We start from the raw sequence: 24493 nt of genomic DNA on the forward strand, positions 1-24493 counted from the left end.
GTCTTTCTTCCACAGGTTGCTGAGCTGAAGCTGGAGATGTCACTGGAATGCTGGAGCTGACTCGGTGAGCGTCCTGCTGCAGATGCAGAATAACGCGAAGCACGTTTTCCCAATCGGGTGTGGTTTAAATAGTGTTGGAGTGATTGGGGGTCTTCTTCCTCAGCCTCGCCCAGGTAAAAGAGTTCCTGTGTTCCAGAGCTAAGGAGTGGCACCAGCCCCACCCAGGTAAGAAAGTAGTCCCAGTTCAGGGAATAGTTCCTCCCAGCAGAAGGCTGGGACCTTCATCCTGCCAGCATTTGCAAAGGTGAGTATGCAGCATGGTCTGCTACAGGTAGGTCCACCCAAGCACCTTTGCAAGAATTATGAGCCCGGCGCCCCTGGCGCCGGGCCTGAGGTTCCTTATGAGCCTGGCGCCAGAGGCGCCAGGACATGGTCCAAAGGGCCCCAATAGGGGTTTGCTGGAGCCGGGGACGAGGGTCGTGAGCCTGTTTCTGGGGATGCTGGGCTTGACTTGGCTTCTCGGGAGCAGTGCTCCTGACACTTTAGCTCTGCTGGCATTTTTGAAAGATCTTTTCGACCAAATGGCGGACAAGCAAGCCAAAGAAGGGCTGCTCATTGATGGCAAAGGAGCACCAAGTTAATTGGTGGTCTCAACTCCAAAACTGTATGGCCAGGCTAATCCTTAACGATTGTTTTGGTTAGCTTGTGAAGTAAGACGGAGATCGTAAACCAATGTTTAAAGTTTTCTTTTTGTTTTTCTTTTTTTTTTCCATCATTCCAAATGTTTTGTTCCTAGGTTGTTGTTTTTATTATGTTTTGTAGCTAAGGTTTAAGTTAAAACCAAATGCTAAAAAAAATAAAAAAATAAAAAAAGAACCTGACTTTTCCCAGTTGAACACAGCCTTCAGCTACACTCCTCTGGGCTTTCGCTTATTTGTTATGGGGAAACTGACACGTCCTTCGGGCAGTCAGTACTGGTAAACTATGTTTCCCTTAGTCTTCGACTATGTTGCCATTTCGTGGTAACTTTTATCTATGTGGCAAGTACCTTACAGTACCGCGAGTAGGGGGTCCTTTTGTTTTATAGCCCTAGCCACCCTCTAAGGATTTTTTGGTGTTTGTACAAGTGTGCCTAGGACAAACTGGTGGCAGCAGTTAACTTTTAAAGTGCCAAAAAAAGGCCATGCCACAAAGTATTTTGTTCTGTCCTTTTTCCATTTTGTCCCTTTGCCTTCCCTCAGGTCGAGAGACCCAGGTATTCCTTATTTGGGCATGCAGCCTCCTGCGAAAACCGCATCTTTTGCGGGCTCCTGCATGGCACGTGTGCTAGTGCCCAGGAAGAGGGTTGGACTGTCTGGTCCCAATCCACACTAATGGCGCCAGAATGTCTGTTAGGCCTGAATGACTGGACCACTGTTAGCCACGATTGACCCACGTCTGCCGTGCATGCAAGAGAGCAGATCTTCCATTGGCTATCTGAGATTTGAGCGCAAACCGAATCTTGGATAAGAGAAGGGGTTCTGCATCCATTCCAGGCCGATCTATTGAGGTTCACACCAAACCTCATAAGAAGCCAAGTATCCTGAACGGACGCAAGGAACCGCCGGTGACGTACCAGGGAGGTTTGGCACCCTGACCCCACTGTTGGCCGGCCAGACCCCTGATTTTTCATCGAACCAAGAAGACCTGCAAAGGCACTTCGCTCCTGTGGAGTAGTGGGGACAACTTCTCTCTGCACCTCCTACTTACCCTTGCAGAGAGCCTCTTCAGAATTGTTCTCGAGCCATCCAGTGAACTACCCAGCTCGAACCAAGAGTATCGCACAGGAAAGCTGTTGAGACTCAGGACTTTGGGAATCGCTAGCTTGTGGTCCTGGTCCCTCTCCCGCCAAAAGTTGTCTTAGCTCCTCTGGGTCGCGATTTACGAGAGTGTGCCGTGCCGAGAGCATTTTCGGTCCTTGTGTCGCCCTGCTGTGGTGACCGTCGCTGAAAGAGCCGCAGTTCTTTGTCTAAAGTGTCTTGAGACGTGCTGCACCGGAACTATGCTTCTCCTCTCTTCGAGAGCTGAGCAAAGGCTACTGTCCCACCACGGACAATCATCACATCCTGCAGCCGCTGAGAGAGGGAGCATCCTGAAACTGCAGGGTTAACACCTACGAGCAAAGTGGGCTAGACTGCCAAAGTTTGGTCCGCACTGTGTTGAGGGTCGGTGAGTATATTCCTAACTTACTGATGCCCCCCTGGCATATCCATCCCTTTTTACGCATAAGTATCCCTCAAAAGATACTCACCTTGGCTGGGATAGCCTGCGCTCCCCAGCTATTCCCAAACTCCGAAAGTCGCTCTATCCGCAAGGGTAGACCCTCCTGTAGGAATAGGAACTTAATCTTCATCACCTCGAGCCCCTTACTGAGCAGCTACAGCCCCCTGAAGAGAACCCGCTTTTCGTTTTATGCACAACCGCGTGTTGTTAACACACAACTGTACTTTGAGCGTTAGGATCCTCACTTCGTAGGACTGGACTACATAAATTAGGGATTGTTGATGAAGAACTGCCTAAACTGATATATGTGCCGAACTTACCCCTTTCTGTTACAGGTTGTGTTTATTTTCTCCCCCCATCATCAGCCTTAGGCTAATCACATTTTTGCATATATGTTATATAGTGAATAAACATGTGTGGTAATTGTTTTCTTTATAACTGTGGTTTAATCGTGATTTGTTTTAAAGGCCTAGAATAAATGTATTTTTGATATACATCTATCCAAGGGTAATCTGTGGAGTTTTACTGTGTGTGCTCATTGTGGGCTTCCAATCATCACTCTCACCCCTCCTGAGACTTAGTTTTGACCGCCTGCCAAGCTACCATAGATTGTTCTGGTTTATCCAGAAGATTCCCCTGTCCCACTAAACTAGGTTGGCCTCCTAAACTTCTGCCCACCAGGACAGAGTTTAGAAATCTGTCTTAACAGGGTAGTACCACCATCTTGAGCAGGGAAGTTCTGCCCATCACCGACAGGGGCAGTCGCTGCCAAAACAACATTGACCGGAGGACGTCATCCAGGACCTTTTGTGTGTTGTGTTTGTGGGACATGGCCACATCATGCATGACACTTATTCCTAAATACCGAAAAGACTCAGCGTGCCACCTCACCCCAAGGTCAGGCAAATTGTCTTTGCTCAGCCCAAGGTCTGCGATTGGGAACAGGCAGGACTTCTCCCTGCTTATGTGAATACCGCAGAGCTCCCTGAATCGATCAGTTATGTCGAAAATGTGCTTCAGATTCTCAACCGGCGAGTGTACATAAACCAGCATGTTGTCTGCATACATCGCGACTAGATGTCAAACTCTGTTCACCCGTATCCCCGCCTCCCCATAGTAATTCCACAAACACACTGCCAGTGGCTCCAGGGCTAGGATAAATAGCATCAGTGGCAGCAAACAACCCTGTTTAGTGCACCTGTGCAGCTCCCACTCCCCAGATATCTGTCTTCCAGTCCGCACTCTGGACCGGGGTTGTGTGTATAGCAGTTCCACCCATCTGCGGAACCTCTTCCCTATTCCGAATTGCTTTAGCGTTGCACGCAGCCAGTCCCATCTAATACAGTCAAATGCTTTAATCGCATATAGGAAAGCTACTGCACTGTCTATGCCAAGGCTTTTGGCGCCATCTATCACATGATGGAGTCGTCGTAGGTTCCAAGTTATGCTCCTGTTCGGTGCGTACCCTGTCTGATCGGCATGTATCAGTTCACCAATCACCCTCTTTAATCTGTTTGCTAATAAGGCAGTGAGAATCTGAACATTCTGATTAATCATGGAAAGAGGCCTAAAGGAGCCGCAGTCCGAAGAGGGCTTACCCGGTTTAAGTATTGGTACAATCACTGAATCCTGCATGCTCTGAGGAAGTCTGCCTGTCTCCCATGCCTCCTCCTAGGTTTCAAGGAGCTTCGGTGCGAGTGCCACAGTGACTGTATAGCCGACAGGATCTCATCCACCGTGACCGGGTCATCCAAGATGTCCGCTCCCTCCTCGTCTAGGTGGGGCAACCCTACGACAGCCAAAGTCTTGGAGATCTCCCCCTCGTTTCCTTCCAGTCCCGCTGTGTACAGTATCTCGTAATACTTGGAGAACACTTCGTTAATCTCACTTGGAATTTTCACAACGTCACCCTTCTTGTTATGTATGGCGCATATCATTTCCCTTGGTTCCTCTCTGTTACACACCAATGCCAGCAGTCTACAAGGTTTATCCCCCTCCGCGTGTAACCTCTGGGTGTACTTGACATAATCAAATTTGCTGAGACGTTCTCATTCTTTAATGCATTTTTGACGTAATGCTCGTAGGTGCCCCTCAGTCTCTCCCACTGTTTCTCATTTTCTTTCAAGCACCTCAATTTCTGCCTCCATCCTCTCCAGGGCCTCTAGTGTTTCTCTCCTGAGCCCCCCATCCTGCCAATTGCAGCTCCCCTCATAACCGTCTTTCTGTGACACTACCTGTGTTCATTTCAGAATATTCCTTTATTTTCTCCTCAAAATAGTCATTGAAGACCCTATCTCGCAGGGCCTCAACTCGGAGGCGCCAGGTTGGAATCAGTGGCTTAGAGAAGGATCGCCGCCAGGTGGCAATCAGTGGGGTGTGATCGGAGTGGATGTTGGCCCTGGACACCACCCCCATGAACTCCCCAGCCGTGTCCTGCCCTGTAAAAATGTAATCCAAGCGGAGGTAAACCCCAGAAGGTGCTGCATAGTGAGAGTAGCCTCACACATCCCCATGGTGTCCCCTCCATACATACATTAGTCGGAGGTTTTGCAGTGTGGCACCAAGGGCTCTCGCAGGAGGGGAAGGCCTTCAGTATTTGCCATCCGACCTGTCCACTAGGGGGTTTAGCGTACGATTAAAGCCCCCCCATATCCACATAGCGCCCCAGAACGCAGCAACCCCGGAGTAAAGGGAGTTGAAGAACATTGTAGCGTTGCTATTAGGAGCATGTGTGTTAATAATACACACCTCCCTGTTTTCAATGAACCCGTGTATCAGTGCCATCCTGCCATCGTCGTTGTGCTTAAACTCCAGCAATTGGAAGTGGACCCTTGGTGCAATCCATGTCAGGACTCCCCTCGCGTACCTTGAGAAAGGGGCACTGTACATCTCCCCCCCCCCCCATTTCTTGCCGACCCCACTCTGTCGGTCTGCAGTTAGATGCATCTCTTGCAGTAATGCGATGTGCATCCCTTTTCTACTCATATAGACCTGTACCCTAAGTCTCTTGATAACACTACTGAGGCCTCTGGCATTCCATATAACTATGTTTAGGTCACTAATTATCATGTCTCCCCCTGTCAGGTCTCTGCAGTTCCCACTGGCCACCCACTGTCTCGAATATTACCCCCAACCCACCCCCCCTGGACGCATACGCCTCTCGCGAGACTAGCACTAGCAGCTCCAGCCTACCCCTGCCACCACCTTGTGTCAAACCTACCACCTGTCAAGGAGCCAGCACCCACTGAGCATTCAGTAGCCTGTATGTTTTGTCTCTCCATGCCATCCAAGCAACTTTCTAACACACAAACAACCAAAATAGTCTCACCTCTCAAAAGGTGGTGAAAACAGAACAACCTTGGAGGATACCTTCCCCTTTCTTCACCCCAACCAAAAGCCCTGTAACCTACAAAACAACCTTGGAGAATATCCTTCCCAGGCATCCCCCCAATTAAAAACGAAAAGCTCGGTAGCATATCTTGCACTCAGGCCCAGCTGCCTCTCCCGCTCCCCCCGCACCCGCCAGGGAAGCACACAGCAGCATGATGCCATAAAATGGACATCCAAAACGAAATGTCCGCCAGGGTGTCCCGGCAGCCAGCACAGGCAACCGCCCGTACTTGCAGTACAGGTTTCTCAAATCTTCAGATCTCTGCCTCCTGAATGTAGCTTCTCATCTATCACTCTGAGGTGTCATGGAGTGAATGCCTGGCACCTCACCGCAACCCCTGGTCACAGGGCAATGTTCCTTCTCTCAGGAAGCTGCGTGATCCCGAGCGTCCATCCATGAACGCACTGCATCCGTATCTTCGAAGAAGTGGGACCTTCCATTATGAATCAACTTGAGTTTTGCCGGGTAATTTAGCATGTATCATACGTTCGCCCAACGCAGATGTTACTTTTTGCGGGACCGAACATAGCCCTCCGCTTCTGCACCAGCATCGTATAGTTGGGGTAAATAGCAAGCTTTGCCGATGCACGGACAATGTTTCCCCCATCACTGGAGAAGGCTAGGATCCGCTCTTTGTCTTTGTAATACATCATCCTCACTATCACCGGCCTTGGCAGCGCTGCAGGGGGAGGTCCCGGAGCTAGTGATCTGTGCGCCCTCTCCAATGTAAAGCCTTGAGTTAATGTCACCGGATCCCCCTCCTGCAGGAGTACGTTTTCGACATAGGTGGTTGGGTCACGTCACTTCCCTTCTCGCCTTTGGCTAGCTTCAGAATCCTGATATTGTTCCTCCTGGCCCTGCCCTTAGAATCTTCGACTCAATGCTCCAGGTTGTGCACCCTGGCAGCCAGCTCAGACATCTGTGCCTGAGAGGCAGCCACATTAGTTGTATTCTCTTGCACCTGCATTTCCACATCCGTATCTGGTATGACAGGGTCCGCACATCCTGCCTCAGCAGTCCCTAATCCACTATGACAGCGTCCACCTTGTGTTTCAGACATGACTTCAGCGATGCTATGGCCACAAGGATATGATTCTCCTCTCGGGGCTCCATCTGCAAAGTGTCAGTGCCCCCTGCAGTTGCGAAGGGTGGCCTCATCTCTTCTACTGCATCTCTCTTGACAAAGGCCTCCATGTGCGTCTGTTTGGTCTTGCCACTGTGATGTTTGTCCGGCATGTGTGCAGGTCAGTCCTCCCTAGTCAAACAGTCCACCAGCACGTTGCTGCTGCGGCACCCTAGCAGCAGCCGCAATCTAGGGCGCAGGTCGAGGCCCCCTCCGGTCCCCGCACTGTCACCCACCAGACCCAGAGTTTTCTCTGTACTCTGACCCCAGACAGTGAGTTGATTTCACTTCCAATGTGTCGATCATGCAATATTTGAAAACCTCAAGCGGGGTCCCACTGCAGGCTTCCGTCACTGCTGGGGCTCCGCTCCACTTTGTGCTGAAAGTAGGTGAGCGCTTTGGGTCCTTCGTTCAAGGGCCTCTAGGTATATGTTCCCAGTCTCAGTGGCAGGGCTAGGGATGCAACCCCCAGCAAGTTATTGTTTCTTTAGCACCCATACATTTCTCAGCTCAACAAAGGGTGCTGGCCCAGGGGTCATCACTACCCTTCTGTGGGTTTTCCAACTCTTGGGTTGTTGCAACGTCTATTATAATGTCTTCTCGAATTGCAGTGCTTAATAATTAATGTTCCTCCCGGGTTTAGCCTGGCCGTCACCGCAGCCCTTCTGCTCACCAAGCGGCTCAGTGTTTGGCTGTTCCGGTCATGTGGGAGCTTGAGTTGCAGAAAAAGCAGCTTCACTGCATGGCTGCGGGCCACGCCCCCACATGTTTATAGTAGTTGTTGAGAGTTAATGTATAAGTATACAACAAAGATGTGGTAAGGTAGAAACAGAGCAGGGGAATAAAGTACTTCTGAGAGATTGCAAATTAATGTTGTTAGAATACCCAAACATGTCTTGAGATATATGATCTTGAAATTCAGGACTGTATAGTTATAACCGCAAATCAGTAAAGATTGCTTATCCCAAGCTAGGTTTGACGTCCTGTTTTGTTTCCTATACCGTCTACTACCCTTTAGGTAGGTCACCTTACCCGACCTGTTGTTTAACGAAGATGGATAACTATATATTCTGTATCACAAATGCTGTTGGTCTCACATTGCAACAGTTGTCAAAAACATTTAGCTTCAAGTGTCTTGATAAACTCCTAGGTCTCAGTGCCTCTTCAGTTTATAAATACCTTCTGATTTCAAGTAACTCTCTAGATATTCTCAGCATTTCTTAAATTCCAGTGCTCTGACAGCTGCATAGCGTTGAGTGAGTATTTTCCTGTCTTCTAAGCTTGCTGCTAGTCAAGTGCTTGTGAAGACTTCTTAACTCCTCTTAACCACAAATGTGTGTTTTGGATTCTTAGAAACTCATGCACAGTTCTTTTCAAGACCTCTGAGCACCTCCCCGCCCCCCTTGGCAAGAGATCATCTCAGTATCCCAGGATCTCATGTAGCAATATTCAACATTTCTAGGCACCATTATTTTACAAGTGCACATCCCGGCTTATGTTTTGTTTTGTATTAGTGGTAGGGTCAGTGCTAGGGTCGATTAGGCTCCAGACAGAGGACTGAGTTTTTGTAATACCTCCAGACAACCACCAGTTTATTTTCTTTGAATCTTAGGGGAAACCATCATCATACCTGCATGTGTATGTGAGGCATTCTTTACTTTAAAAAAATATCTAAGTTTAAAGCATGTCTTCTTGTCCGTCTCCTGTGTCTGACTTATCACTGTGTGCCAGTTTCTTCAACAAATGTTTATCTCCCTTAGCTAGAGCCTGTTTCATCCCGCTTATGAGCAGCAACAGATGCCTCTGCCGCAAGGTGTTTAGAGGTGTTCCACAGGAGGAGCCCCATAAACTGAAGCAATGGCTGTTTCTCTATCCAAGACTTATAGTGCAGTGACATGGACATTGCCAATGTGTTTGCATTTACCCTAGATGGTCCAGATAGAGAAACAAATTCATTGAGGCACCTTTGTCAATGTTTCGATTCTTCTTCCTACAGAGCATACGCTACAGTTTCTTCTTTCAGTGATCTCCTCACCGCATCAAAGTATTTGTCTCCATGCGGTTCCCCCACAACTCGTCTATTCCACATTATTGTGAAGTATGTATGCTACTCTCTCAGATTTTTCTGATCCGTTTACAAAACTGCATGATCAGCAAAGTGTTCTGCCTGAAGAAAAGTTAAATGATTTCTGTAGAAAAAACTTAATCCAGACAACAAAAATGCTCAGATTACTCTGCACCAATTGTCATTACATTGATGTGTACTAACATACAATTTCTAACAGAGGCCATGGGCAATGGGAATGTCCATGACAATATAACACCTGATGGATTGTTTTGATCAAATAATACCCTGCTATGAATCCCAACTACAGCATAAACTGGTGACAAATACAACCACAGGGAAAGGGGTGTGGAAGTATTCAGTTAGTACTCTCTCATCATAACATTTATGTTTGTATTGTTCTATATCAAATGAGTGAACATTCTATTTCATGGAGCCACTCTATTTACTTCTAAAATGTGCAGTTACAACAATAGAGATTGTAATGAGCCTGAAGTATTATTGGCTCACATCCAGCTCATCACTACAACTTGTTTGCATAATTCCTCCATTAAGACAGGCCATTTAATGGAGACCCTAAAGTGAGCAAAGGACAAAAAGGGTAAATATCAACTGCACTGTTAAAGTAGGTATAAACTACCAAGAAACTGCTGGGAGTAAAAAAGTCTTCCAGGCTAAACAGCAAAAAAATAAAGGTGGCAGGGTTAAGAGACGGCAGACGAGATAAAACAAACTACAAGAAGAAAGGTGGACTGCATGAGAAAAGGAGAGAACGAAAGAGATAGTGACACACAGACAAGTGACCTCTGGTGGCGAGACACAGAAAGGTGAAATACAGAAACTATGGGAAAAAGAGATGTGCAGCTGTAGATTGAAACAATAGGGGTAAAGAAACAGTGCAGGTAGAGACAACGGTTTAACTGCAATAAATCTACTGTTAAGAGACTGGTGCAATATAATACGTTTCTTTTCTAGACATTGAGATTGATAAAGGTTTGCAGTGTTTTATACTCTTACCATTCAGATGTAAAATAACAGGAGAAAAAACTTGCTTGATGTCCATTTCCTCCATTGCATCACTCATCAGAGTCAGCAAAATCTTCTGCTCTGCTTCTGCAAGGATTGCACCCTGCGAATAGATTTTACCAGCAGACCCCGGCTGAAATAAGAAAGTTTACATTACCAATATTATACCTGGCTGTAGGTAGAGGTACCTTTTGCATCTTATAACAACCGTTTGGGTGAAAACAAGGGGTGAAGGGGTAGGGATGTGGGAGAGCGTATGCACTAGTTGCAGGACACAATACCTAATCTTGCACATCCACACACTGCAAACCCTTGCTGTCAGACATTTTATCCACATGAACTGCTTTAATTCTGATCATTCCCAAATAATCGAGTGGGGCAGAAATTAAAATTGAAACATAATTTCTAGAATTTTTAGAGAAACTGCTGGTACTGAAATATCTGGATTTGAAATTACAGGGCAAAATAGTGCAAGTTTTTTTCAAGAAAAGCATTAAAAAAACCAGGGTCAACGGGGGCATTGCTAGGCAACACAACATGCGGCTGCATTTTCCCTGAGCTCCGCTCCTTGGTGCCCAAGTCACGCAATTTTTGCCGTTTAAAATGGAAATTTCGCCCTATTTCCACTCTCGGGGCGAGACTGAAGATATGTTAACAGAACCGACAGACTTTTTGGATTAACACGCCCTGTTGGGAGCACTTTTTTATCTGGCGCAACCCGGCGGTGACAGAAGAGAAAATGGCGGTGCGCGCCATCAGGCACAGCCGTTGGAACTCGCCCTCACCAGCCACACCGCACCAGCACTGAGGCTCCTTTATCCCGATTCCTTGGCGGCGCGACACGGTTGAGGACACCCGATTACCCCCACCGAGGCTTTGTGGGACCTGCGGTTTTCGTTAGGACTGGGGGAAGCTGCAACCTGGCGTCCTCGGAGAGGGGGAGGAGCGGCAGCCTGAACATCTGTCGCCCGGCGGCTTATCTGATCTGAGGCAGGGGGATCTCCCTGCTGCTGCTGCCGGGACTGGAGTGTTGGAGCAGGGAGGACACAGGGTGCTGAGGCGTGTGAGGAGATTTTGCTCGTTCGGCAGTCACCCCTTGATGTGCGCCCCTGTGGACTAGGTCCCGCGAGGCCTGCAGGCCTGAATGAGAGAGCTCCCCCGCCGCCCGACACACCTCTGGGGGCCGGAAGGGCTGACTCTGTCTCCTGCTGCCTGCGGTATCGGCTGGCACTGTGGGGTTCGGACCTCCTGCTCACCGGCCTGATGCTCGGGTGAGCGGGGCTGGGACGCTGCGGTGCCGGAGCGGCCGCGCCCCCTACCTGGCGGACACTTGGCGGGGGGAGACCTGCCTGGAGAGGAGCCCCAGTGGAGAAGAGGGAGAAGGCGGATTACCTCGAAGGGGGGAGTCGGCATCCAGACGGGAAAGCCAGAGGCACAAATAACTTCTGGGTGAGTGCTGGGGCGTCCTGGGGCAGGGAACCTCTTCCTTCATCGGGTGAGCAGTACTGATTCTAAGAGCAAGGCAGAAGGGCTGTTAGGCAGAAACCTGTGCAGTTCCCTTAGGGAACACTGCAAAAGATTTAAGACTACAGGTGTTGGCAGTAAACCCACTTGGTAGCAGTCTGTACCACCCAGATTTACCTGGTAGCTGTGGCTGAGCAGTCAGACTTCCCTCAAGAAGAGTTAGGCAGTATGCAAAGTATACACAATAGGCACTCAGATACAATAATACAAGCAAACACTGACCAGAGCTTTGGTATCAAAGTATATAATTATTTATTTTAAAACACACAGTTGAAACACTCCAGCACTCTTATTGTAAAATATCCTAAACACAGTTACTATTATGATATATAAACCCCTTTTTCCCTATTCGATAAATCACAGTAAAACACCACTTATTTTCATACAGAGGTGAGCGCTTAACTAGATTGAACTCTAATAAGTTTGTGAGAAAGGGAGGGAAAAAGACAGAATATGAAGAGGTACACCACTCTATGATTCAGGAACACTGTTAGCAAGGCAGAGAAATGGGAAATAGGTCGACACGAAATAATGTGCGCCTCCGGGCTATTCCCCGGGAACCTGCTACCGGATGTGCTCAATCGAGTGCACTTTATCTGCCAGAAGCAGGAGATCATGGCAACAGCCAGGAACGCAGATTCAATACAATTCCAAGGTGCAAAGATACAGCTCTTCCAAGATATGGCCCCTTATACTCTGGCGTGGAGACGGCAGTTGCAGAAGGTAACGACTTGGTTTAGGACCCGAAAGATCCGCTATCGCTGGGGGTTTCCATGCACGTTGATTTTTGACTTCCATAATCAACACTACGTAATCTCATCTGAAGAAAAGGTGAGGGGCCTGATGTCGGAGACAACCGGTGGGGGGGGGGGGGGAGGATCGAGTCCCCATACTCAAGATCAGAATGGGACTAATCTAGATCCCCCGCCAAAAGACAGGCGCAGGAAAACCTGGCGCGGGCCCCAACCCGAATCAGATCCACAGCGAGAAACCGGATCAGAGAACACAATCAAGGCCCTAGAGGAGACATCAACCCTAATCCCGTCGGAGGGTGAAGGATGGGTGGGCACCTGACTCGAACGTTGCCTATGCTAGCGACCCTCAATGGGAGGAAATGGTCACCCCACCGATCACCGCCTGGCCCAGATGCCTCTGAGCAAAGCGACCTATCGGCGATTGAACCGGAGGCCTGGGGCCTTGATCATGCCTCCCTTCTCGCTATTTTTGCTACGTCCGGGTGTGCCTCACCTTCAGCCCTGTGTTGGGGGATCAGGAGGGCCTGACTCATCTTAACGTATATCTGAAAGTACTGCAACACTCCACCTCTCTTGAATATCTTGCTCGGATTTACCTGAGGGCACTGGAATTTCCGTACTTAAGCAAACTTGGGCGCCAGAGTGGATGGCGCCCAACATATTTCATACTTGTTTAAAGTTGATTGTGGGTCTAGGAATAGCGCAATTTTCGTTGACAATAGCTTGCTTATCTTATTTTAGTTGTGTCTGTTATGTTTATTACCCTAAGTTTAACCTGAAGCCATTGGGCTGGTGTTATGTTTCTACTCACCATAGATCCTTTATGGATAAATTTGCAATGATTCACCTGAAGGAGTGTTCTACCCCCGCTCTCCTTAATTGGGCTTACTTGAGGCGAAAACCTGAGTGACCCTAACATGGCAACCCCAAACTATAAATGCATTTCCCTTAATGTAAGGCCTGAACTCCCCCCTGAAACGTAAAGCATTGTTTCATAGATTGGGGTCCCTAGATGCATCATTTTTATTCCTTCAGGAGGCCCACTTACGACCAGATGATGAATTCCGCCTTAGCGATAAGGCTCTATCCCACTAAATTCTTTGCTTCAAGCGGATTGAAGAAACGAGGGGTTGCCATCCTGGTGCGCAAGGGTATTGCTCTCAAGACCCTGGGGGTGGTTCGGGATGAGGAGGGAAGGCTCCTGCTGGTGAATGCCATGCTAGATGGATGTAAAATCATGTTGGTCTCTATATATGCCCCAAACACTAAGCAAGACATGTTTTTTACAGAATTGTCTAAAGCCTTATTCGAACATGCAGAGGGAGAGGTGATTCTAGGCGGGGACTTCAATGCAGAGATTAACCCACTAGTTGATAAGACTCTGCCGCCAACATTAAATGACAGGAACAACTTCAGAGCTCTCACCGCATTGCTAAAGGACCATTCGTTAATTGAAGTGTGGAGGTACTGTCACCAAGAAGAAAGGAACTATACATAGTTCTGAGCAGTCCATGGGGGATTCTCAAGGCTGGATATGTTCTTCATCTCAGACTCGCTCATTCAGAAGGTGTTGGATGTAGACATACTCCCTGAGGCGCTCTCAGACCACTCCCCTGTTTTATTGACAATAGCTCCCCTCCGAGCTACCCCTCCTATGAGACTCCCCTGGAGACTAAATGACTTCCTACTAGATGACCAAATGATCTGTGCCCATATCAAGGAATCCATGGAATGATATTATAGGGAGAACGACACAGCTGATGTCAGCTGGGGTACAATCTGGGATGCAAGTAAGGTAGTGATTAGGGGACACTTTATAGAGCAGGCTGCACAGCGGGGCAGAGCTAGGAGACTTTTGCAGGAACATCTAGAGAGAGACGCCCATAGACTACAGGAGGTACATAAGAAGAAACCCTCACAGCGATCATTGAGAGACCTACGGATGGCTAAGAAAGTGATTTGAGGCACATCACATGGGGAGAGCGTGCTACTGCATGATGCGCACCAAGCAATTTTACTACACAAAGGGAAACAAGGCTAATAAACTATTAGCAGCTAAATTGGGGAAACGGGCAAAAAAAATAGGATAGGTTTCCTGCGGGATGGGACAGGCAAAGGCACTTTCTCAGAAGGGGGTGAATGCCGTATTATTGAAGAATTCTTTAAAGAACATGCGGCCCCGCATCGGGGAGACCCACAAATTGCCAGTAACTTCATAACCACGGCAAATCTCCCACAGCTGCCACAAACGTTAAATGAGCCTTTGGAAGACCCAATTTCTGCAGAGGAAGTCGAATCAGCTATCAAATCACTCCCCACTTGGCAAAGCCCCGGGCCCAGACGGGTTTACAAACAAGTTCTATAAAACCTTCTGTAAGGAGCTCACACCCCACCTCACAAAGTTATTTAATGCCATATGGGAAACAGGATCCGTTACACAATCCATGGCAGAATCGAATACAACCCTAATTTTGAAACCGGGGAGGGATCCGGCAGAATGTTCATCTTACCGTCCTATAGCCTTGCTTAATAGTGACACACAATTATGTATTAGGGTCATAGCGCCACGCCTGGGAGAGGTCTTACCCTTAATCATAGATAGGGATCAGACGGGCTTTATTCAGGGTCGGTCTGCTCACGACAACATTCGCAGAGCAATAGACCTAATAGCCCTCGCCCCCTCGGTCCCAGGCCCCCTTTAGTTGCTATCCTTGGATGCCCACAGGGCATTTGATAGCATATCATTGGACTACATGCAATTAGTACTACAGGGCTTTGGGTTTGGCCCGAAATTCTCTAGATTGGTCCTGTCGAATTTCGAGATCCCTTCCACCCGAATATGAGTAAACTCTCAATGGACATCCCAGATACCCCTTGGCAGGGGAACCAGGCAAGGGTGCCCCCTATCCCGACTAGTTTTTGCGCTAACGATGGAACTCTTAGCCCAACATATCCGCCTTCACCCGGAAATTCAGGGTTTCGTGGTGGAGACCAGTGCCATAAAGTCACGCTATACGCAGACGATGTGGTCTGTTCCCCAAAGGAAGCCCGGGCCTCGGTCCCACCACTTATGGGACTGCTCGACACTTTGCGGTGATCTCGGGATTCACGATAAATATGGCAAAATCAACAGGCTTGAATTTGTCTGAATCTCCAGACACATTAAACGCCTTGCAGGACACTTACTCCCTTAGCTGGAAGAACACCAAGATTACATACATTGGAGTGTGCCTGACTCCTACCTACTCAGGCCTGTTAAAAGCCAACATCCCTTCCTTACTAAAAGACTCCAAAGACTCTCTACAAATGTGGGCCCTACAGTAGATTTCATGGTTGGGGCGCATAAACGCAGTTAAAATGACTCTGCTCCCTTGGCTTCTCTATATGTTTCAGGCTCTCCCTCTCCTCATTCACGATATTATCGAGCAACCCAAATTGCCCCCATCCTGAGCTGGACCAGCACAATTGATCCCCCAAAATGGCAAGATATTGAACAGTTTTTCTCTTGGGTCCCTCTCTCTCACCTCCCTTTCCTCCCGCTCGAGGCGCGTGTATCTCAGAGACCCCTCCTCCCAACTACTAGGCTCACTCTTCGTTGTTGGGATAGGTCTTGTGCGCTTCGGGGATTCCCCTCGGGATCAGGTCCCCTTTCCCCAGTCACACAAAACCCAGCCTTCACTCTGGGGCTTCAGCCCAACTCATACCAACTCTGGTCAAGGGAAGGTCCCCTGAGACTGCAAGAGCTCTATGCAGACAGTGTCCCGCTGACCTTTGCCCAATGTAAGGAGAAGTTTAACCTCCCGGAGACCGAGAGATTTAGGTATATACAGCTTCGCATTGGATCACTAACCTGACCGTTAAAAAGGCTGCCATTAGGCCCCCGACGGGATTGGAAATATCGGTCTCGGAAGGGCAGAGTACTCGTAGAATAGCGACTTGCTACTGCCTTATGGAAAACGCTCCGGAAGATGAGACACTCACTCCCTTATATGCTGGCATGGGAGAGGGAATTGGGGATTGAAGTACCTCAGGAATCATGGCAGAGAATTTGGGATAGAGCTCACAGGTCCTCCAGATGCACGACAGTTAGGGAATGTGCACTGAAGATCTGCTACCAGTGGTATTTCTCTCTGCAGAAACTACAAACGATAAATCCAGACTATCCTGACTCATGCTGGCACGGCTGTAGAGGGAGGGGAGATCTGGGTCACCAGTGGTGGCATTGCCCAATCATCCGATCCTACTGGCTAGAAATCAGGTCAAAGATCAAAGATATATGCAGAACCCTGCTCCCTATGGATCCCTTGATAATGCTATTAGGCGACACACCAGATGACGGGTCCTACCCACGATCTGGCCCTAGAGCTAACCTGATTACTCAATTACTTATGGCGGCCCGCCTTACACAAGACCGATTTTGGAAAGAAACAGAGGGCCGTCAAATATAGTAAATTGATGGATGAAGGTTTGGGCACTTCTTTGAGTAGACAAAATAACGGCCGCGATAAAAGATCGGACCTCAAAATTCTCTTGCATCTGGGGCACATTCCAGGATCATGTAGCAAAGAAGGAAAACATGTTTTTTCGGCCTATGTTGGTTAAGTACCTCCTTCAACCTTGACATGCTCTCATGTGGTTGATGTACCTGCTGGACTGAAACCTGGACTTGGGGGAGATGCGTCTTCCTGGAGAGCAGGGTCACAAGTTGCTGCTAGCTCTGGTGAGTTTTAGTTTTTTTGTTTTTTTCCCCTTTTCCTTCTTTCTTCATTTACGAGCGCTATAGGATCATGAGTTGAGTTATATTCTTCCTGGAAGATGTTGATGAAATCATTCTTACTAGACGAACAACAAAAGTGTTACAATGAAATGTTGATGCGTTGTTTAAGAGACTAAATAATGTTGCAATTGCAATGATGAATTTTAGTCCTTCCCTGAGCATGCTGATGAAATTGGTATAATGGAATGAGTTGCAAAGTTGCTAAATGAAATACAGATGTGCTGCTCATGAGATTAATTAATGTTACAACTTGCAGTAATTTTCGATGAATTAATGTCTACTCAATGTTTCAATAAAAAGAAAACGGGTTCTCAAAGAGATGATGTCTTACAAGAGCACACACGTCTCTTCTTAGTACAGTAACAGTACAACTGAAACAAGACCTTTGTTTGTAAGGTGTCACACTTTAGTTAGACTGAAACCAGGACCAGGTGTTCGAGCTCTGGATGTATTCTTAAAATGAAGAACACAACCACTGAACGCTGGTTTCTTAGTGTCTGGGTGGAGAGATAAAGAGAGTAGTAGTGTATTTACTCCAGAGGTTGGTGCTGCAAGCTTGGAGGCTTCCCTGGTGAACAAGGAGTGATCAGTGACTCTGGAATAAACAGGTGGATCAGTGACCAGAAGCAGAAGATGCATGCTCCTCTTTTCATTCCCTAGGCTGATCAGGACAGAGAAAAAGTGAGGATACCCAGGTCTGTGGGCTGGGAGTACAAGGACTGTCTCTGGTAAGCCCAGGCATGATATATTAATGAAAGGGGCATAGAGTTCTGCCAAACTTGGAGGAATCCACACAAGAACTTCTGCTGAGCAGGAACAGTTGCCGAGCAGGAACGGTTGCCGCACAATCTTCCTGCTTGGCACAGTTTGCTTTATAGTAATTTGGGTACAAGGCATGTGCAGTCCAAATCTTTGGACCGGAACACTCATGATCTTGCCATCTTGTCACCACTATCCCAATAGTGAATCAAGTGGAGGTGGTGAAGAGGGAGTCTGCTGTGGCAAGGTGAGCAGCGCAATATTTTTTTCAGTGCCTGCAACCTGGAGGCATGGCTATAATATCTCTGAAGCTAGCTGTGGACTCAAACCCTTAAACCAGCAAACGCGGAGCAGAGGTGGTGTAGAGGTAGGTGGTCTGCTGTGGCGGGGCGAGGAGCGCAGTATTTTTTCAGTGCTTGGGCCCTGCTGGCGTGGCTACCATATCCCTAATGTGTATAACTGGGAGGATGGTAGCCGCCGAAAAAATTAAACCATTCTTGGATTGTAGAATGGTTTATTGGTTACAGGGAACTGTAATGGTGTACATTTTGCTCACATAAAAAGATAACAGAATTTTTTCTGAATAAATCATAACAACTGCTATAAACCCCTTAATTCAGGGGCCATGTATTTATTTACATGTATTTGTGAGTAAAAATCAAGTGGACAACATATATACACAAAGAAAAATCATTGTCATTATGTGTAATCAAGGAGAGAATACAGTGTTCAAATCCAGGTTTACCCACATCTAAGCTGAGCATAGATTCCAGGATAGAGGTGGAAAACAGAAATAGATTTGGCAAGAGATTATTTTCTTCATGAAAACCATTCTTATGCACCACTAATTGTGATGCAGCAACAAACAAAATTACAACCAAGATTTAGTATATTTTGCTGTTTTGATATCATTTCTTAATTATAAACATGACATTTTTGGTTAGGCGAGGCAAGTGTTCCAAGTACAATGATCTTGGGGAGAACAGGGCCTAACTTTTTGGCTGTTACTCAAACAGAGTTTTGTTGTTGTGCTGTTTATGGTGAAGTACTACACATTAGTTGGGTGGTGGCCAATCCTTGGTCTACGTCAGGAAAAGAACTTCCCTGATGTTGGACTGACAGTAGGTAAAGGCCTGCTGCAGTGACGTTTCGGCTTTACAATGGACAGCCTTCTTCTGGGCCAATAGGATTGTGACAGCCTAAAAAATGTGTAAGAAGAGAAAACAGAAAAGGGTCTGTTTTAGAAGGAGAGCATGCTCGTATTTTTCATATAGAGCAGGTGGTGCTGGGTCAACAGTTAAAAAGAGAGACTCAGAACCACATGTGAATGTGTATTCTTATAGGAGAGGGATATAATTAGCTAACCTTGGGTAGGTCCGGGCTGGGAGGATAGGGGTGTGATTCAGACTTGAACCAAGACGTAATGTTCAAGATCCAGTAGCAGTATGTAAATTCGACCCTAGTTTAACATCCTAGGTGTAATCTGGTATGTGCAGTGGTGTCTGCTGGAAACATTGGAACCCTAGAACACATCAAGAAAAGAAGAGAGGGGAATACTGATAAATGGAAATTATACTTGAAATCCCATTTTGGAGCTGGCAGTCAAAAAACGTGCTCCTTGTGCTTACCTAGTGTGGGAGCGTATTTCTGCTGGGCTGAAGCGGAGGTAAATCCATAATGGATGATGTAGTTGCGAGGAGCCCAAAATTGTCCACACAAATGGACTTGGTTGTTGTTAGCATGGTGGTTTCTGTACAATGAAAAAGGTAAGGCCTTTAGAAAAGTGGATGCAAAGTGAACAATCTAGCGTGTGGTGGCAGAGAGGGTGGGAGCCTGTAGAGGGCTGCTAAGAATGGAAGCTTACCTTCAATGGGCTGGTTAGTATAGCGCAGTGGATTGCTGCAAGCTGGTAGACGGTTCGGGGCTAACTCCGTACCGGACCGTAGCAGAGTGGTTTGCTGTTTGTAGAGCGCATGTGTAATAGGAAAGTGCCCTGGGTGACTCATAGGTGGCGTGCAGCTGTGCGCATGGGCTCGGAATTAGTGGCACAGCTCGGATGCGTTGTATGGTGTCATGACCAAAAATTAATGCCACTACTCACCTCACGTATGCGCAGTGAGGTGGTGGGAGATCTTGTGTCTGTGCCTCAATGTATGGGCATAGATCCCTAAAGCTAGCTGTGGACTCATAAATCCTTAAACCTGCGGAACGCAGAGAAGAGGTGGTCGGCTGTGGCGAGGATAGGAGCGCTGGTTTTTTTCAGTGCCTGCAACCTAGAGGCGTTGCTACCATATCCCTGAAGCTAGTTGTGGACTCATTAACCCTTAAACATGTGGAACGCGGAGCGGAGGTGGTGCAGTGGTGGTCTGCTATGGGGCCAGGAGGGACAGGGTAAGTCCACTTTCAATCCTTCAGGCTTACCTCTCACTGCATTGGATACTTGTTTTATCTGACCGTTTGTCGCAAGCCCTGCGCGAGTGAACATTGTAACTCCAGCGAACATTTCTTTATGAAGGTTTGGTGCGTATTCGTGGAAGTAGCCTTGTGGACCACACAGGTTGCACCACACCTTCTGCCCCCTACACATTCCTCACCTCACCCTTAAGCTCATACCCAAAAGGAGCCTTCTCATGCATTTGCCCTGTGAGAAATGCTGAAACCGACACTTTGCAGTGCAACAGTTCCTGCAAACTGTCAGACCAGAAATCAGAGCCATACTACGTCTCGTCGGAAAACATTAATAGCAGGAAAAAGTTAAGAAACAAAATAAGCGTTCCTCAAACTGACATTTTGACTTTTTTTGTATCAAAAGAAACACTTCCTCCGAATTCTAAATCTTCAATAACTTCAAGCGACCTATCAGGAGATATCCTTCTCACAGACAATTGACAACAACTCTTCAATAAAAATGGTTGTACATCTACAGCGTGCCTCGCTTGGCGGAGAAGAACAAGTTACTTTCTTACCTGGTAACGTTCTTTCGATGGGATGGTCCGACGACGTATTCCATATCTATGACAGGTAATCTCCACAGCTGTGCTGCTTCGGAAAATCTTTGGCGTCTGCGTCCTGCGTCAATGACGTTGATGCGCCGTCCCCGAGGACCTCCTCCGACGGCTGACGTCACCCGATGTGATAAGTAGGACGCACGACGCCCATAGCCTCAGTTATAGTTTTTTCCCCAGACGTGTGCCACCAGTTTTCTGCCAGTCAGACACACAAGGCCTTGCGGAACGCAAGCTGCAATCGCAAAATAAATTCTGCAGCGGGGAAGGCAGGGAGGGAGCGATATGGAATACATCATGGGACCATACCATCGAAAGAACACTACCAGGTAAGAAAGTAACTTGTTCTTCGAGGGGATTGGGTCCTCCGACGCATTCCATATCTATGACAGACTCCCAAAGCAGTACCAAGCAAGGAGGTGGAAAAGAATTTAGAATACAAATTTAGCATGCCCAATCAAATTGCGGAATAGAGAACTGCCTTGCCAAAGGCCAGATCTTGCCCTCTGATGGAATCGAGGGAGTAGTGACGTACAAAAGTATGTACTGAAGCCCAGGTGACTGCATCACAGATGTGACGAATAGGAACTCCACTCCGCAGGGCAGTAGACGCAGCCACTCCCCTGGTAGAATGGGCCCGCAAGCCAGCCGGAGGATCCTTACCCGCCAAGCGGTAACACTCGGCGATAGCTAAAATAATCCAACGAGACAAAGTCTGTTTCGTCACAGCTTGTCCCAAACACCTTCCAGCGTAACCAATGAAAAGTTGATCGTCCACTCTGACCCGGGACATGCGCTAAATATAAAAGCTCAACGCTCTCCTTGGATCAAGCCTATGGAGCCTCTCCTCTTCCTTACCAGGATGTGGAGGAGGATAGAACGCCGGAAGAACAACCTTCTGGCTTAAATGAAATTCCGAAACCACCTACGGAAGAAAAGAAGGACGAACTCTAAGGACAACCCTATCCTTATGAAACACAGTGAAGGGTGGCTTAACTGAAAGTGCCTGTAACTCACTCACTCTGCGAGCGGAAGTAACCGCAACCAAAAACACAGTTTTCAGAGTTAACAGCCTCAAAGGGCAGGAATGTAAAGGCTCAAACGGAGCACCCATAAGAAACTTAAGAACAAGGTTCAAATCCCAACCTGGCACCAGAAAAGGTGACGGAGGGAACACATTAGTGAGCCCTTTCAAAAACTGCGAAATTAAAGGAATCTTAAAATAGGAACACTCTTCAGACGAGCGCTTAAATATGGACAGCGCCATCAGGTAACCTTTAATGGTCCCACTTGCAAGCCCCTGTGGGCCAAAGAAAGCAAAAAAGACAGAACCATGGGAATGTCACATTCAAAAGGATCCATATTCTGAACTCTGCACCAGTCGCAGAACTTTCTCCAACGGCAACGGTAGAGAGACTTTGTTGCCGGCCGCCTGGCCGAGAGCAACACCTCCATCATGTCTTCCGGGAGGTCCCAATCCTTATACCTCAACCTTTCAGAAGCCATGCGTGAAGATTGATGGATCTGACCTCTGGATTGAGAACCTGACCCCCCCTCCCGTGAGAGCAGATCGTTTCGGTAGTGAAGACGACGTGGAGGGCAGATGGACAAGTCTAGAAGGTCTGCGTACCACGTCCTCCGGGCCCACGCCGGAGCAATGAGGATCATCCGGGAACCGAACCTCCGTAACCTCCGCAGCACTTGCGGGATGACGGGGACTGGAGGAAATGCGTACAGCAGTGGGAAAGACCACTCCACCACGAACGAGTCTCCTAAGGCTCCTTTTGGAGGAAATTCCTGCGAGCAAAACCTTTCACACTTCCGGTTGACACTGGAGGCGAAGAGATCCACTTGAGGGGGCCCCCAAAGGGCGAAGATCTCCAGGAGAATCTCCTGAGCCAGCTCCCACTCGTGAGAGATTGTGCTTTGCCTGCTCAGAGCGTCCGCCGTCTCGTTGTCGTCTCCGGCCAGATGAACAGCCGAGATCGAAACTTCCTGCTGGATGGCCCAGAATTCGAGCTGCATCGCCTCCCTGCATAGCGGAAGCGACCCTGCTCCCCCCCCCTTTTTGTTGAGGTAGTGCATGGCCACCGTGTTGTCCGTTAGAATCAGGACACTCTTTCCGCGCACAGTCGGCAGAAAAGCCTTCAGGGCTAGCCTGACGGCCCTCAGCTCCAACAGATTGATATGGAGTCTGGACTCTGACGGAGAGCAACGACCGCTGACTGTCAACTCGTTGGCATGAGCTCCCCATCCCGTGAGGGATGCATCCGTCACGATCGTCACCTCTGGCCAGGGCAGCCAAAATGGGGCCCTCTTCATCAGATTGCCTTCGACGGCCCACCACAGAAGGTCCTGGGCTACTGAGGGCGGCACCTGAACAGGGTCCGACAGCCTGCCGGAGGACTGACACCACTGGAGCTTGAGTGCCCACTGCAAAGATCTCATCCGCAGCTAGCCTCTGGCACCAGAAGAATGCAGGATGCCATGAGGCCGAGCAGTCTCAAGAACTCGGACGCTGGGAGATCCTGGGCAAATTGAAACTTGTGCACCATCTGCTGAATGTGAAGAGCCCTCACCTGGGGAGGAAAACACTGCCCTAGTGAAGTGTCGAGCACTGCTCCGATGTACTGGAGCTGCTGCGTTGGTGTCAAATGGGACTTCTTTTTTAAATTGAGGGAGAAGCCCAGCCTGTGAAGGGAGTGGCAGGTGACGGACAGATGATCCAGGACTTGCTCGGGAGAGCTCCCCCTGATCAACCAATCGTCCAGGTAGGGGTAGACGTGAATCCCCCCTTTCCTGAGATGCGCTGCCACCACCACCATGAGCTTGGTGAAAACCCTCGGGGCAGAGGTCATTCCGAACGGCAGGACCCGAAACTGAAAGTGCGAGTCGCCAACCGCGAACATCAGGTACTTCTTGTGTGTGGGATGAATCGGCACATGGAAGTAAACATCCTTGAGGTCGAGAGACACCAACCAGTCCTGAAGTTGAAGGGCCTGGAGGACTTGAGAAAGAGTCACCATCTTGAACTTGTCCTTCCTGAGGAGTTTGTTCAAACCGCGCAAGTCCATGATGGGTCTCAATCCCCCGTCTTTCTTCGAAATCAAAAAATAAGGGGATACCATCCCTTGTTCCTCTCCGCTAAAGGCACCAGTTCTATGGCGCCTTTCTCCAGCAGGGCTTGAATTTCCTGCGCAAGGAGCAGATCCGGACTCTTCAAAGAGAGGCTCCCTGGTGGATTGTCGCGAGGCCTCTGCCGAAAAGGAAGACAGTAGCCATGGGTTATGATCTCCAGGACCCACACATCCTCAGTAATGGCTTGCCACTCTACAAGATGCTGCGCCAGCCTTCCCCCAACCGGCGAACCATGGGACCTGGCCTCATGACTGAGTGGTAGCGACTGCGGCATTGCCGAGGGCAAAGAGGCAACTGCCCACGCGGCCTTGGCACCTCGAGTACCTTTGTTTCCACCTCTGGCACTCTTATGATGGCCTCTTTGACTGCTAGCTCCCCTCGCTTTACTGAAGGACGAGTAATAGCGAAAGGAACCTCCCCTCCATTGCTGTCCCCTAGGACAAAAAGGCGGAGGTTGGTGAACTGCAGCGCCCAACGACTTTGCTGCAGCTTTGGAGGTCTGCAACCTCTCAAGGCTCTCATCAGCCTTGCTGCCAAAAAGGTGTTCACCGTCAAAGGGCATGTTGAGGAGCCGGGACTGCACATCAGGAGCGAACCCAGACTTCCGCAACCACGCAAACCTGCGCATTACGGTGCTCGCCGCCATGGACCGGCTGACACAATCCGCC

The 24493-nt window shown here is 48.5% G+C and overlaps 1 protein-coding gene across 6 annotated transcripts in view; it reads right to left on the reverse strand.

Annotated features, from left to right (window-relative positions):
* Nucleotides 1-24493, reverse strand: part of ATG2B (autophagy related 2B) — a 5509925-nt gene that overhangs the window by 1833653 nt on the left and 3651779 nt on the right. For all 6 annotated transcript variants that reach the window (XM_069637692.1, XM_069637689.1, XM_069637687.1 and 3 more), the window contains one exon: nucleotides 9859-10000. In XM_069637692.1, coding sequence (XP_069493793.1) covers nucleotides 9859-10000 — 142 coding nt within the window. The remainder of the gene's footprint in view (nucleotides 1-9858; nucleotides 10001-24493) is intronic.

This window comes from Ambystoma mexicanum, chromosome 14, assembly GCF_040938575.1.
Source record: "Ambystoma mexicanum isolate Mex_15411 chromosome 14, UKY_AmexF1_1, whole genome shotgun sequence".
Taxonomy (NCBI): domain Eukaryota; kingdom Metazoa; phylum Chordata; class Amphibia; order Caudata; family Ambystomatidae; genus Ambystoma; species Ambystoma mexicanum.